Source organism: Phalacrocorax aristotelis, chromosome 1 (assembly GCF_949628215.1).
Source record: "Phalacrocorax aristotelis chromosome 1, bGulAri2.1, whole genome shotgun sequence".
Taxonomy (NCBI): Eukaryota; Metazoa; Chordata; class Aves; order Suliformes; family Phalacrocoracidae; genus Phalacrocorax; species Phalacrocorax aristotelis.
The window spans coordinates 134,168,076-134,185,087 of NC_134276.1; the positions used below are offsets into that span (position 1 = coordinate 134,168,076).

The 17,012-nt window shown below is 40.3% G+C and overlaps 1 protein-coding gene across 6 annotated transcripts in view; it reads left to right on the forward strand.

The window, feature by feature from the left end:
* The window catches only part of PRMT8 (protein arginine methyltransferase 8), a 75,990-nt gene that overhangs the window by 37,773 nt on the left and 21,205 nt on the right, over positions 1-17,012 (forward strand). For all 6 annotated transcript variants that reach the window (XM_075109846.1, XM_075109876.1, XM_075109885.1 and 3 more), the window contains 3 exons: positions 3,778-3,963; positions 8,636-8,791; positions 14,466-14,529. In XM_075109846.1, the coding sequence (XP_074965947.1) occupies positions 3,778-3,963; positions 8,636-8,791; positions 14,466-14,529 (406 nt within the window). The remainder of the gene's footprint in view (positions 1-3,777; positions 3,964-8,635; positions 8,792-14,465; positions 14,530-17,012) is intronic.

Genomic DNA, 17,012 nt, shown 5'->3' on the forward strand with positions numbered 1-17,012 from the left:
GCCCTGGGTTTGTTCAACCTGGAGAAGAGAAGACTGAGGGGGTATCTTATCAATGCCTATAAATATCTGAAGGGTGTGTGTCAAGAGGATGGGGCCAGACTCTTTTCAGTGGTGCCCAATGATAGGACAAGGGGCAATGGGCACAAGTTGGAACATAGGAAGTTCCACTTAAATATGAGAAAAAACTTTTTTACTGTTAGGGTGACAGAGCAGTGGAACAGGCTGCCCAGAGAGGTTGTGGGGTCTCCGTCTATGGAAATATTCAAGCCCCCCCGGGATGTGGTCCTGTGCACTGTGCTCTAGGTGCTCAAGCAGGGGGTTTGGACGAGATGATCTCCAGAGGTCCCTTCCAACCCCCATGATTCTGTGATTCTGTGGTTTTATGATTTACTTACAGGTGTCAATCTTGTGTCAAAATAACCAGTGTGCTTGAATATATCCACCTCTTCCATTTGTGATTAGACTGAAGAATGGAAACAAAACCACAGAGCATCTAGCCACAGAACATCACAGCTTGCCTCCTTCATGAAGTTTAAAATTCTCTGTTTAATTGTCTACCTTGCAGATTTTTGACTCATGTGACAGAGACCACTACACTGTAACTAATCCATTTGCTCTTTATTTGGATGGAATAGCATGGTTATATGTGGAAATTTGATTCCAGATTATTGATTGCAGTAACTTAGTCTCTACCCCATGAAATGAAGAATTAATTTAGCCATCTGCCAGCTGTACTTCACTTTTAATATTACCCACCAGAGGGCAATGGTTTTAAAACATGATTCCCCACAGAGCTGAAGCTGTGAAGCTCTCTGAGTTCAATAGAAGCAGGTTTGAGGCTTTAGCCAGCACTTGAGAAATTCTTCACCATCCAACTTAGCTCGCTCCTCATGAGGCTTAAGGGACTTCAAACAAACAGATGGGAAACAGAGTCTAATGATAAACCATCTGCTGTACACAACAGAGTATAGGTGAAAGCAAAAGGCATTTCTCCAGACGTTCCTTGTAAGAGGGAGCTTGTAAACGAAGAAGGTATTGTTGCAGTTAAGTCTGTGACATTAAATCTAAAAGAATCATAGACAGTAGGTCTACTGCGTGCCAAAGATAATAAAAATGCAACTGTGTCCTAAGGAAAGGTACCTCTCAGCACTTTAATTAAGCAATGCTTTGCTAGCCTTTCATGATGTACTTTGCAAAGAGTAAATGTCAGTTAACAGTAATAATATTTCTCTCCTATTTCCTTCTGTTCTATGCTGAACTAGGACTGTCCATGCCCTGCACTGGACCTTCTACTGTACACATGTTGCAAAATATCCATCTTTATAAAAAGGAACACAACCTCAAGTAAACATCAACATCCATAGCTGTAATTTGTCAACTTTTTTTTTTTTTTTTGTGCTGCTGTACCCAAGCTGCACTGTAATGTGCAGTAAGCAGTCAAGAGGGCAGGTTGGATAAAGAACATTTTTATTCCCTGCACTGGCACATAGAATGGTCTAGAACTGCTCAGAGTTTTATAAATGCTACAGATACTTAACATCATTCCCATCCTTACATTCTGTCATCTCGTTTCCTGTCATTTCAGTCCAATTCTGTTACATGTAGCTTCAAAAGCTTTTCATTCTAGAGTGTCATGTCCTCATGTTCTTCTCATAGTGCGCATTCTTTAATCTCATGAAAACAGGTTCTGTTCCTATTGTGTGTACAAATCTACAAACCCAAATTTATAACCCACCCCATAATCTAGACTTGGCTCAGGTTTATAAGTTTATCCTGCCATTGCCACCTGTATCTCCTGCATAGTACAAATATAACTGCCCACATCTTACTATCATAGAACAATATTTGTGGAAGTTAGCTCTGGAGGTCATCTAATCCAGCATCCTGCTCAGATAAAAGATAACTTTAAAGCTGGATCAGGCTGCTAAGGACCTTCTGCAGCTGAGTTTTGCAACCTACAAGGTTGGAGACCCCGCAGACCCTCTAAGCATTTGTTCCAGTGCTTAACATCTATTAAGGGGAAGAATTATTCTCTTACACCCAACTGGAAATTTGCTCATTAATTTGTGACCTGTCATGAAGAATATTCTGGCTTTTCTCCAATAGATAGTCTCCATTAAGAATTTGACAGTATATAGTACCCTAGGTCAGATCCACAGAGATGTCACAGTTCCTATCTTGTATTTACATTTAGATATCAAAATTCCTTTTTAACTTTCAAACAAGAGGTAACAGATTTGCAATCCTTTGTGATCTTTGCATTCCTTCTTGCTACTCGGTGTTTTTTCTGCTGCTGCATAAATATGCTAACCATGCCTTTATCATACTGAAGACCTGTTTGCATCTTTTACTTTGACTTTTTGAGTATTTGGACTCTTAGTGTGTAATTAAGTTTCTCATATGACTGTTCAGTCTCAGTTGTTCTGGACAGAGGTGATAAAGTCAAGAACGTCAGAAATAGAAAAGACGTATAAATAAAGCAGTTCTGGATGAAAGTGTTACAAGGAACACTTGTTCTCTATTTGGGATGAAAGGTGTTACAGGAATATAATCCACTAGTATTCATTTTTCACAGAGGAACCAAAGAAACCATCAAAAGGTGACACATTTAAGACTTCAAATGAACAAGGGAAAAATGTGGTGGTTTTTTTTAGATTGAAGTAAACTGAACTAGGCTATTTGATGCTATTCAGAGAGGGTACAAGGGAATCTAGGAGAGGCTCAGGCAAATCTGGTCCTCACTGGGATACTAAATCTCAAAATAAAAAGTACAAGAGGATGTGATATATTTTAAGTAGGATTGACCTTCTTAATAGATGAAGTTGTTGACCCATAATTTGCAGATGACTCAGTGCACATGTGAAGCTGTAGCAACTTGCTCAGTCTTTCTCAGTTTTCAGCACTTTGCTTCATGTTAAGGATAAAAGATGTAGATGTACTTATGGTATGTGGTCTGTGTCTCATTTTTGTGAAACATTCTATCTTCTGTCTTAAGTGCTACAGATTACGTACAGAGCTACATAACATCAAATCTGAGTCAAGGGGGTGTGAGCATTCTGGCTTTATTGAAATATTGGTGTTGGAGATGCAATACGTAAGGAAAATGAAGTGCAGTGGGCCAAGGGGTGTTGGTAACACATAACTCCTGCATCTCCCAACAGCAGGAAACTAAATCAAGGGATCAGCTATCCCACACAGCTCCCTACAGTGCTTTCTGGACACGCCGAGAGTCTTTCAGATAGCGTCAGGGACTTTCAGATATTGTGAGCACTCTCAGACCTACCTCATTGGTACAGTCAGATATATTACTTGTCAATTAAGACTTGATTGTGAATCCTGCCCTTGTCGGCAACACCGTGTTCAAAATCCTTTGGTTATAAGTGCTTCTTTTCAGGGCAACTATTTATTTATTACAGTTTAGCTCTCACAAAGCTGTGGCAGTTTGAAAGAAAGACACTAAAGGAGAAAACCTAGCTCTTAACTGCTTTGTGTCAATGTTGGGAGTAACTCACTTCAGCCAACACCAATAATTTGTCATTACTGTGTATTGATGTAGGTATCTGCAGAGGAACATAAAGGAAAAAGCCATTAAGGAAATTTACCAAGACAGAGCAAATAAGTTCAAGAGCCAGGAACAGAAGGCAGCCTAAATTTCACTTATGATACTCCAGGTGTCTTGCTATCTCCTAGCTACTTACAATAATATCACTGTGCTAGACATAGAGAGAAATATTTTCTTTTAACGATGCCTCTTTAAAATATTCTATGTTCTCCTAGGTTTGCCCCATCCCATCCCAGCCTACTCAGCCTACTGTTGTTCCAAAGCCAGTTCAGTCTGTCATACATGTCCCATTGCAACCAAGCTGCCCAGGCCGAGGCAAGATGGCGAAGCTCATCAATCCAGAAGATATGACATCTAGGGATTATTACTTTGATTCCTATGCTCACTTTGGAATTCATGAGGTAATATTTATTTTTATTTCAGCAATTAGAAGAAGATGATGATGACGATAATAATAATAATGTTTTATTTTTGTTTATTAGTTATCCATCCCACCTGGTCATGATTACATTCCTCTCCCTTTCCTCAGAAGTCTGCATAATCTGGTTAAGTGCCAAAGATATCACCCACTTCTCTAGAGACCTGTACTTAAAACCTCTGTCCCACTTAGATCCGTATGTATATGGGTTCTCCACAGAGCTTAGATTAGCTATCTGTACAGTGGTGATCTTCATGAGTGCACCAATTTAGTGCATTTAAGAGAGCTGCAAACTAACCCAACCACACACGGGAACTACCTTATTGCTAAATTAGGTCTTTTGTTTTCTTACATATTTGAGCACAGATGCCAGCAGAACAGCTACTTAATTGACATGAGAAGCCAAATAATTTCTTGGCTAACATTTTATGTTACTGGAATGCACACGCTGCATTAACGGGAACATATAGCCCAGTAGCCTCCAGTAAATACAGTCCTGAAGAGAATTCAAAATACACAGTGGACCATTTTTACCATCAAAAAGCCTGCTGTACACATTAATATCTTATATTTAAGTGACCTAAGAGGATGGCATCTTAAAGACTAGGATGCAAAGAGGCCAACAATGTTAAATTAGTGGCACTTTTCACAAACCACATAACAAACTGTCTATTTCCATTACTATAGTAATCGTTTGTGGGGAATATACATAAACAGAAGACTTCCATCTGCAAATTACATCTTGCCAGTGTAGCATTCAGAAGTTCAGTCCAGGAATGGAAGAAGATAGCTGAACAATTGAGTGGGAATGAGACCCAAGAGAAACATTGAAGACACATCAGAGACCTCAAATTGAGCTCCTGATGGAAGGATGCAGGTCTGTAGCTCTCAGGGAGTGCAGGGAGTACCTGGGGCCTCTTGCTGAGGCTGGGAAGTGGGAGATTGCCTCCTTGCCTGAAGGTGTGCACTGGTGGAGGATCTATGTCAACAAGTAAAGGAGCTGCTAGAGGACATTGGCAGACTTTCCAGCATCAGGGACATGAGGAAGAGACTGACTGGATCTTCTCCAAGATCTTGAATATATAAGAGCCTAAATATCCAAACGTACTGAAAGGAGGGGCAGTCAGAGTCTGTATTTATCAAGTTTGGAAGTGGAGACTTCTCTGATGGTGTGACTTCTGGTGACAGGAGGATCCACCTGCGGATGTCTAGCTACAGAATAGGTTCAGTGCCTTCATTGTAGGTGAGGGACAGGATGTTCTGTCCAATGAAGCATTAGAACCAATTGGCCCTGAGCCATGCAGAAGCACTGGGAGGAAGTGGCAAGTGATAGTAGTGAAAGGCTCTCTCCTGCAAGGGACAGAGGCCCCCATCTGCTGGTCTGACGTGCTGTCTAGGCATTTGGATCTGGGACATTGTGGAGATGCTGCTGACATTTGTCCAGCCCTTAGACCAGCCTTGGATTACTGCTACTGTTCTTCCACATGAACACCAATGAGACCTGGAGCATATCAAGTGTGACTACAAAGCTCTTAGGATAATGATCAACAGCAAAGTGTGCCAGGTGGTTTTTTGCCTCAGTTGTAACAGTTTAAATAAGGACTTGAGGAAAAGTGCTCCTGCAGGTCCACAACTGGTTGTGCAACTGGTGTCAATGTTTTCAGCTTTTATGTTCTGCGGGACCTTCTTTGAGGATTGAGGTCTGCTAGGAAGAGATGGAATCCACCAGGCAAATGAGGCCAAAAGCATCTTTGCCAGCAGGTTGGCCAACCTGGTGAGGATATCTTTAAGCTACGAATGATAGAGGAAGGAGGTGGAGACCCACAGTCACATGGAGAAGTGGTGGACTAAGTTGGTAAGCAAAAGATGCAGGGTGGTGTGGACAAGACCTCATAGTCAGTCAATAAAACAGAGCAGAAGGGGCCCACCCCAAGTGTAAGCACACAAAAGAAGGAAGTACCAAGAGGCAGCATTATGGCGAAGGTCTTAAACTTTTCTGGAAAAACAACATGACAGAGAGCCTCTCTGAATTGCCTGTACACTAATACATGCAGCCTTGGAAATGAACAGGAGGAATTAGAGGTCAGTGTGCAGTTGCATGGCTAGTCTCACGGGGGTGAGGTTGCTCACACGACTGGAATGACACAATAGCTGGATATAGGCTCTGTAGGAGGGAGAGACTGGGAGGGTGAGAAGGGAGGTAAAGCAGTTGAATGCGTGGAATCATGCCCACTATGGGTCAGATTATGTTCCAGCTGAGAATTTATGTGTCAGGATTAAATGGCAGACCAACATGGTTGACATTGTTGTGGGTGTCTGCTACAGACTACCTAATCAGGAAGAGGAAGTAGATGAGGTCTTCAGACGATTAAAAGAAGTCCCATGTCTGCATGAGACATGAGTCTGATTTCTGGTCCATGGGAGACTTTAATCACCCCAACATCTGCTGAAAGGCAACAGAACATGGCATAAGCAATCCAGGGCATTTTTGGAGTGCATGATTATAAATTCCTGGCACAGATTACCTGAATCAATACTGGGGGGAGGAGGGTGGGCTGTGGTGTTCTGCTGGTCCTGATACTTGCTAAATAGAATGAATCAGCTGGGGATGTGATGGTCAGGACAGGCTTGGCTGCAGTGACCATGAGATGGTGAAGTTCAGGATCCTGAGAGCATGGATGCTCTCTCAGGATCCGTGCTATTTGTCTTGTTGATAACCCTGGGTTTCAAGAGAGCAGCCTTCATCCTTTTCAGTGATCTGCTTGGAAAAATCTCATGGGAGATGGTCCTGCAGAGAAAAGGGGTCCAGGAAAATGGGTTGATTTTCAAGGCTCACCTCCTCCAAAAGTGGTCCATCCTGGCGTGCAGAAGGTCAAGCAGCATTGGCAGGAAGCCTGCATGAATGAACAAGAAGCTCCTGACAAAATTCAAACCCAAAATGAAGAATACAAGAGGTAGAAGAAGGGTCGGGTGACCCAGAATTAATTTCAGGGACAGGGTTAGGAAAACTAAGTTGTATCTGGACAGGAATCTGGCAAGGGGTGGGAAGAGTAACAAAGCAGGACTTCTCTAGGTCTATTAACAGCAAAATGAAAACTGGGGAAAAGGTGAGACTGTTGCTGGATGAGGCAGGGTATCTGGTGACAAAGGACATGGAAAATTACTTCTTCAGTTCTGGTTTTACTGGTAAGACTTGCCTGCAGGAATAACAGGTCCCTAAGATGAGCGGCAAAGTCTGGATGGAGTGAGAAGGATGACTTAAAGAAATCTGACATAAGTCTGTGGGACCTGATGGGCTGTCTCCATCAGAGCTGAAGGAGCTGGTAGATGTCATGGGCACAAATTTAATTGAAAAAAAAAAATCTTTACTGAGAGGTTGGTAAAATGCTGGCTACCAAGCCTCCATCCTTGTACATATTTAAAACCTGATTGCACAAAGCTCTGAAAAACCTGTTCATATCATTTGTGCCTCATGTTCTTTAACTGTTTACCACTGAGAAGAGTCTCTCTCTGCCTTCTTTCCTCCCCCACTCAGCAGATATTTATATACATTGATAGGATCCCCCTTAGCCTTCTCTTCTCCTGGCTGAACAATCCTAGCTTTCTCAATCTCTCCTCACATGTCAGATGCCCCAGTCCCTTAATCATCTTCATGGGCTTTCACCGGATCTGCTCCAAGATCTCTTTTCATGGGGAACTCAGAACTGGACACAGATGTGGTCTCACCAGTGTTGAACCACCTTCCTTGACCTGCTAGTGATGCTTTTTTAAATGCAGCCCAAAATGCTGCAAGGGCACATTGCTGGCTTATGTTCAAACTGCTGTCTACCTTCTAGACCTAATAGAAATATTTTGAGAAAAAGTGTGTGCTGAATGGCCTACACTTCTCCTAAAAATGGCACTTGGATCTTGACCTCAGTGCTCTTTATTGATATAGTTTAACTGATACATGCACACTTGAGAATCAGGTATCAATGGAATGTATTGCATGTATTGCTGCTATCAGTAAAGCAAAACCCAGCACCTTAATTACAACTTAAAATAGTGAGATAATGGTCTAGGTTATACATTCGTATCTTCTGGAAATTGGTCATATAAATGAGTGAATAGAAGAACAGCAAGAGAAAACCATACCGCGTAGTATTTCTAAGCTCTGCTGTGGACCTCCTGAATCACTTTGGGCAAGGCTATAAAGGCTGCTGTCTTATAATGGTTTATGGAACAATTTCTCTCGTGGTCAAAGAGGAACCTCAGGAAGTCCCTCCGCTGAGGCTCCAGGTTGTGCATGATTTTGGAGAAAAGGAAAACTTGAATTTCTGTATGGCTTGTGTCTATGCCTTAAGCAGTGCTGTGGTTAGATTACATTCTGGTTGTCAATTGTAATAGTGAAGTAATATTTAGAGAAATAAAATTATACAAAGGACATCATGCTGCTTCTTAATAATTCAGTTCTAAGTAGCTAGCATTTTACAGTTGCATGCTTTGCATGCAACTTTGATTTGTTTTGATGCATGCACCCCAAATACTTGAAAAACTGTTCAGGTTCTGTGTTAATAATGCTTAAATTATAAAAAGGGAATGCATTCAGCAGCAGTGTTGAATGCATATAAGCACTTCAAATAGTAACACAATGCTTTTTTTTTCTCCAATCACAGGAAATGTTAAAGGACGAAGTGCGCACCTTAACTTATAGAAACTCAATGTATCACAATAAACATGTTTTTAAAGATAAGATTGTCCTTGATGTTGGAAGTGGCACGGGAATCCTCTCTATGTTTGCTGCAAAGGCAGGAGCCAAGAAGGTATATGGGGTAAGAAGACTTTCATATTTTGAGTTTGTGCATTTTGCCTGAGAATTTTTTCTTGGTGATTTACTTTTTCTAACTTGTGTTGGTCTGAAATTCTTCTCTCCAGGCTCTTGTATGGCTTCATTTACAGTGACTTCAGTGGAGTTCTGTTGCTTTCTATGACCTGCAGTAGTGTGCCTTTTCCAAATCGAGACATTATGTCTTTGGTTGTGTGGAATCTCTGGTGATCTCATGCATATCTACATTTCTTCTTGTCTGCAAAAAATGTTAAAAAGACTCACTCCTACTCAGAGGGGTCAAAATACTATCTTGCTTTTTTAAATTCTTAACTTCTGCAACTTTGTAGTCTTGGAAACAAATTTCTCAGATACATTTTTCCCTGTACATTGCAACTCAGCGAATCATGCAAGAAAGCATGTGCATGTTTTCTGTGCCAACAATAACACTTTTTAGAGGCAAAAGGGATGTACCTTAAATACATTGAACTTTAGGAGTATGAATGTGCAGTTCTCTGCACAGACGTCATTAGAGAGAGGATAGATTTGCTTCCTAAGTATGTTGAGAGTTATTTGTACTGACTCTAAAATGACAAATACAATTGCTTTTCGCTTTGGACTTCTGTTTGCCCTGCAGACAAAATACAACATAGAAAATGGGAACTAGATTCTATTTCTCTGTGTACTTCTTGGACAAAATTGTTTCCTAAAACTTAACTGGCTACATCTGAGCATTTGAAGACACTGATGTCACTGAATAGCTAAACTATGCGTCTCTATTACTGGTAATGACACGAAATGCAAGGACTCCTGTTCAATTCCCAGGCTTAAATTTCAAAATCTAATGTTAATTCTCAGTGCCTCATCTGAGTATCAGACTAGAGCATGGAAGTATAGATAGCTGAAATCAGGTGCTGTGAAAAGTGTTGGCATTTAAGCATGACACTTAATATACAGAATTGGCAGCAAGAATGTATTTCTTGTAAACCAAGCACACAATTTATTATTTCAAAAGGCTCAGGGAGAACAAACCTCTAGCCTTCTCTGATGCAAGAATGTGGATCTCTCACAAGAATGTTGCAGTGCTGTAAGAGTATAAGTATATACTAAATGATGATGCTGTGCTCCCACCTTCCTATCTCCCAGATCCCTGGCCATATGGTCTTCCTCCCTCTCTGGTGCTGGCACTGGCACATATCTGATTCTACAGTGAGCCAGCTCACTGGCAGAAAATTTACCCAGTAAAAGAAAAGTAAATCCTTTTCCACAGGTTTGTTGTTGTTGTTTTTTTTTTTTTCCTTTGGACTTCTTTACAGTTCAGGCTGTACCTCAGGCATTTATAAAGCTCAGTGACACACCAATGTCAGCTCACCCATGGAGGGGTCAGCACAGAAGCTGGGGGGTATGCTATCCAGGAAACTTAGCTCTCAAATGATCTCATTTAGGTGTGAAACTCCTCTGCTACAGCCTGAGAGTTTCAACCTTCTTGTCACATGACCTACCTCACCATGAACCCTGTCACACAGCAAGCTGCAGAGTTGTATTTGTGTTTGGAAGAGTAGATATTTCAGAGATCTGGCAGTTTCAATCTTAGAGTCAAATTCAGATTTTATGGTCCTATTGGCAAAGAGAACCAATGGAAACTGTGAGTGTTCCTTTTAAAAAGCAAACATTTGCTATGAGTTATTAGATAGAGTTGGGATGTTCCAGTTTCTTCTGGATATCACAGTTAGTGTGATTTTTCAAATAGCATAATGTGGGAACTGTTGACAAATGCAGAGTGTTGGTTTTCTGACTACAGTGACACTGAAATCACTCTCCTCTTTCTCACTCTTTCCCTTCAGGTTAAAATTCATCCATTACCCTGTCTGGTTCTTCTTATCCCCTTTTACTCACTGTCAGAACTCATTCCTTGCCACTACCTCAGCCAACTGCTAGAATCATCTCCGGGTCTTCAAGAGGTGTAAATCATAGAATCACTGACTCATGGAAAGATCTAATCAAACCTCCTGCTCAAAGCAGACTTAAGTTTAAAGCTGTATCAGGTTGCTCAAGGCCTTTTCTAGTCCAGTTTGGAAAATCTCTAAGGGTGGAGACTTTAAATCCTCTCTCAGGACCTGGAATACCTACAATCATCAGGAATTTCCCTTGCCGCAGCTCATGATTACTGCCTTTTGTCTTGTCACTATGCACTTCAGAGAAAAGTCTGACTTTGCTTCTCTGCAAGCCCTTTTTAGGTAGTTTAATACTGGGGGATCTATTCTACAAGCTGAATGTAACTAGCCCTCTCAGTTTTTCTTCTTTCTTCATTGTGGGAGGATAACAGTAGATCATGCAATAATGTTCATTTAACTAGGGAACTGTTGTAGGACATGTAGAGATAGGATTGGCATGTGGCTGTTGGTGCTTGGGAGGGGCCAGTGAGGGACAGAAAAATAAATTTAATTATCCTTTGAAACCTTGGTTCATCTGCTGCATTTAGTCATACAAAATTCAGGACAACCACTGCAGTAGAACTATCTGAATTTTATGGGATTTTCAGACTAACAAGACAGTGTATGTAAGGAGGAGTTAAACAGGCGCATAAAATAAAGGCACATGTCAGATGTTAACTATTTGGATAAAAAGGTAGTAAGGAAGACACAGCCCAGGGGAAAAGGGAATCTGGGAATGCCGTGACCGTTTCAGAAAAAGACCCCAGTAAAAGAGGAGACATTCACAACATTAGATTGAAGACTGATAAGTAAAATGAAAGTAGAGATGAGTATACACACACAGAACTAGCTACAGCTGGAGAAACTCAAGGGTCCCTCAAGGGTCCACATTGGGACCACTACTATTTAATATTCTCATTAATGACACAGATAGTGGGATTTAATTCACCCTCAGCAAATTCGCAGAGGACACAAAGGCCAGTGGTGCAGTTGATATACTTGAGGGAAAGGATGCCATCCAGAGGGACCTTGACAGGCTTGAGAAGTGGTTCAGTGGGCACCTCATGAAGCTCAACAAGGCCAAGTACAAGGTCCTGCACTGGAATCAGGGCAATCCACAATATCAGTACAGACTGGGTGATAAATTGATTGAGAGCAGTCCTGCAGAGGAGGACTTGGGGATACTGCTGAATGGAAATTGGATATGAGCAAGCGATGTGTGCTTAGAGGTCAGAAAGCCAATTGTATCCTCGGCTGCATAAAAAGTGTGGCCAGCAGTTTGAGGAAGGTGATACTCTCCCTCTACTCTGCTCTGGTGCGACCCCTTCTGGAGTGCTGCATCCAGCTCTGGGGTCCCCAGTACAAGACAGACATGGATCTGTTATAGCAGGTCCAGAGGAGGGCCACAAAAATGGTCAGAGTGCTGGAATACATCTCCTATGAAGAAAGGCTGAGTGAGTTGGAGTTGTTCAGCCTGGAGAAGAGAAGGCTCTGGGGAGACCTTCTGGTAGCCTTTCAATATTTAAAAGGAGCTTATAAGAAAGGTGGAGAAAGACTTTTTACCAGGGCCTATAGTGATAGGACAAGGGGCAATGGTTTTAAAGTGAAAGAAGGTAGGTTTAGATTGGATATCAGGAAGAAATATTTTACAATGAGGGTGACAGGTTGCCCAGAGAAGTTGTGGATGCCCCATCATTGAAGTGTTCAATGTCAGGTTGGACAGGGCTCTGAGCAACCTGATATAATGAGATGTCCCTGCCCATGGCAGAAGGCTTGGACTAGATGATCTTTGAAGATCCCTTCCAACCCAAACCATTCTATGATTGTAAACTGAGGTGCAGCCATATTTTATTGGAACACACAGCTTTCATAAAATCCAAATGCTTTGTAAAATTGGACAGATTTGAGCAGATCACTGACTTGAAAGAAAACTGGGGAAAAGCCTGACAACACTGAATTTTTTTTCCTATTTCTTTGCCTACAGAATTCAGTATTTTCTTTTTCTGAAATTAGTTGTTTGGTTTTTTTTTTAATAAAATTGAACCACAATATAGCGTCCAAGTTAAAATGGAGATGAACAGCTTTAGCCACCCTAAAGCAAGTTTATTTTCTGATATATATCTTCCTTCTGGGAACATTTGAGTATTGTGTTTTTATTATTTTGCTTCTTTGAGAATGAAGCTGATTTTTGAAAATCTGTAGTCACTAATGAAACAGAACTTTTCGTTTCTTTGAATCTTTTTCTTTAGAAAAGTTGGAAAGCCACCTGCAAACACCTACCTACCCATGCTTTATTTAAAAATCATCCAAAACAAGCAGAAAGAATGGGCAATGGAATTGAAAATGCCAGACAGATGTGAATATAGGGGTATGACAACAGGAAAACTGAGTATGTTATAATGGCTCTAAGTATAGGCAAGACATATAGTCTATACAGTTTACAGTAAGGGAAGAAGCAGCTGGATGGAGAAATTGGACAGAGTTCTCCCCAAGGGATTTCTTCCTTGGACTCTCCGGACTGGCACTCTGTTCCTTTCTACAAGCCAGTTTTAGTTTATGTTCAGGCCATTGAGTCAGACATCTTAAGGAGTGGTTTATATCCACAGGCAAGCTAAGTAGGTTTAATGCTTATATTCCCATGGGGACAGGGATTGATATTATGACTGCTATTATGTCTAGCTTTTTTATGGGCTATATAAAAAGAATAAGGGATTTGTGTGTCCTTTCATCTGCTGTTCTGCCATCTGACCACAGATGGCAGAGGTCAAGCACAGTTTGGCTTTTAGAGGTTAAATGGAATTCACTGGACATATAAAACACCTAACTGAAGATAATCTAATTCTATTTGACGTCTCCATAGGGGAATTAGAGAGACTCGGATTATACAAAGTATTATTGGCAGTTAATGTCAAATTTGGAAGAGGTAAATTAGGAACTGATTAGGTGACTACCAGCAACTTTCGCCCTCATGATTTTAAAAGGCCACAAAAACCAGGCAGATTCATGGAATGCAGTATTTCTCTAAAAGATATCAAAGGTCATTGCAAACATGGGCTTTTATGCTAGAACTCGGATTTTAACAAATTTCAGGGCACATCTAAAACTGGAAGGTACCTTGTAATTCCTTTTCTAGTAAAAGCACAGAACTAGTTATAGGAAAAGACATACAGATCTAGATGTCTTTGTAAATACAATAATTTCAGTCATTTCTTATGTGTAAAATGTCTGTATTCTTTTTTGATAGCATGCATCGACAAAGATGATAGATTTTTCATGGAGAAAAGCAATTGCTTCTTGACACAGACTAGTATTGGCAGAGTTTAAATTTTAACATTATTCACAAAGTTTGAATGTATTTGTTTTTAAAATAAGTGGGGAAAAGTAGCACTATGCTAACTCATTCCCTTCAGCAGATTATTTGGTGGAGGAGGCAATATTCTGAAGCAGCAGGAATAAATTAATCTGATTAATAAGTTACCTAATTTTGTAGCTAGAACCTCTTTTTCCATACTTCAGTGGTTTTAAAAACAATCTTTTCTATATGAGCCACTTTACCTCAAACATAGAATGCAGTTAAATACTAAGATATCATTGATCATTATCCTGCCACACAGGTTTGATTTACTCTTTATCAATGGTTTCATGCTCTGTAGAGTCTTTGCTGCCTTCAGTAGATTTTGTTTTCATTCATATAGCGGAGATGTCTAACACATAATTACTCTTCCTTTTTTTTTTTTCCCTTCCTAGATTGAATGCTCAAGTATATCTGACTACTCAGAAAAAATTATCAAGGCCAACCACTTGGAAAACAGTAAGGCATATTAAAAAATTATTTCTTCAGGAGAAAAAGAAGATAACTGTTTCACTTTTTCTGATTAATTTATGTTGTGTAGTTTATATGTAAATGGTAGTTTTGCACAACTTACTTATGTAAATACAAAACCAGACACTTCCTTCTAGGCACTACAGCAGTTCTTCATGGGAGAAGTTACTTCTACATTTACTTCTAGGCTCACAAACTACAGAAGCAAGTAGGACTCATCAGTGGGCAGTTTGATTTAGCAAAGCAGACAGAAGGCCCCATATTACAGCTGAACTTTCAAATTAATTCTGCCATTTGAATTCTACCTTATCTCTTAAACAGAATACACACACACATTTAAATTGAAATAAGGTTCAAAGCAAAAAGTATTCCATATCAATACATATTTTTCACTAAGAGTTTCTTCTGACTTCCAACTTAAAATAAAAATTTTTTTAAATAATTTTGAAACACAAACACAAATGAAAATGTTCAATTCTCAGAATAACAGTATCATAGAAAACCTTTTTTTCTTGAAAGGAAAACTGTTGAAATTTCCAGGGATGTGGAAACACTTCAGTTAAAAAAAAAATACTAAAAATACCCCCAACATACTGAAAACTCTTAACAAAAAATAATCTCCAACAAGCTCTATTTCATGTCTTCAGTACTCCCCCAAATCACTGTGCACAAGATATCTTTGTAACAGCCTAAAAATTCAGGCTTTTTTTTTTTTTTTAACCGAAGCTGTGAGACAGTTTTTGTTTAAAAGTCCTCTTTGTGAAAAACTTGCCTTTGCTGCAGAGCCACACAGGTCATAGCTGACTAGACTGTATCATTTGGCCTCAATTTTACCTGTGTCTGTGTTGGTGCTATGCTAGCACATATGCAGGAATAGATTTCTGTTCTGGTTTAGATCTGCTCTAACTTTCGTTGCTGTCACTGGCAGCTTCTGACTAACACGGGGCTGTTTGGGAAGAGAATTTATTGTACAGCACATGTATTCAAGCGGTGTGGTGTGAAAGAAACAGCAGTGACATGGGATATAAGAGGCCAGGCAGTGCATGCAACTTTTGGTTCAGAAAAAAAAAGGAAGCAAAGGACCAGAAAATACTCTCCTCCACAGTAGGGATAAAGCACTAAAACAACAAAGCCTGTATATTCCCAGAATGGCCTTTCACCAAATGGATACACAAATAGCATACCATAAATCAATTTACGTTTGGATTTCCAGCAACAGGAATTGTGGGTGAAGGGACCATTGTCAGAATAAATGCGAAGGATCCAGTGTGCTCCAGAGGTTGCAAAAGAGCAAGTCCTTGGAAGAACTGTGGAGGAAGAAGAAGAGACCCCTCCCCTTTGGCAGGAGGCTTGCAGGAACAGGTTCAGCAGTCTGAGTGCAATTTAGTCTCCAGTATAAACAAATTACACAACTGAACCAACGTTTATACTGACACACTTTACACTGACCCACATTCACTTTTATTTTAATGCAACCAGGTACTAAGCCATAGGATCTTGTTGCTCATGGAAATTTTTCTTTTTTTCCCCCTAATTGTTTAGAGAAATGCAGAGTCAGCAAAAGGGGCTGAACCAAGAGAAAACCCAATATTTCCAGAACAGATACTGTACAGCTGGGGACAGCACAATCTGTTCCCACATGGTGCCTTATGAAGATGTTTCATCAAAGTGCAGGGAGGTGGGGGGAACTTGTGCTGCTGCTGTGACTGTTCGAGGGCGTCAAAGTCTGCAGGTGTGTCACTCTGGCAGCTGTCAACAGTGCTAAAATTTACTCCAAAAGAATTGTGGCAGTGAAAGTTCTAGGAGAAAAGAGAACGAAAGAGAACTTGTGGCTGGGTCTTAGAGACATGAAGAGTCTTCAGTATAACAACAGATGAAGTCTTTTGCTACTAGCTGGGAAAGGAAGGAGTTTAAAGAATGGGAAGGAGAAGAGAACTCTGCTCTTTTCCAATCAGGTTGCTCTTACCAGCTTGAATCAGAGTGTTCCCAACTTCTTAGGGGGCCATTCTGGATTAAAAGTTTGCTATGCAAATTAAGTGGCCACATCTGGTTAGAGTAGTATTAGTACTGCGTGTGCTTTGGAAAGACAAAACCTCATTTTCCCTGAGTTGCGTTCTAAAAATTATGCAATCCACATTTCCACTCTTAAACAGCTAACCTAGTTCTAGCTAAATGAAAGTACCTTCATCTTCCTCAAACTGAAGGTTGACCACTTTCATCAATAAAATTTGCCATGATTTAAAAATGCCATTTATTAAGAGTAATACAGTAATCGTATCAATTAGTAATAGAAAATAAAATATTCCCTACTCACTTTATTCCTGAATTTCAAGTGCATCAGTTACCTTGTCAAGGAAGAATCCAGAACCATGAGACTTTATCCACTGCAACAAACAATATAAGGAACAGACAAACACAAGCTAAAAATTTTTTGACTGAAGACTTTGGAATACATTTGTAATAGGGAATAT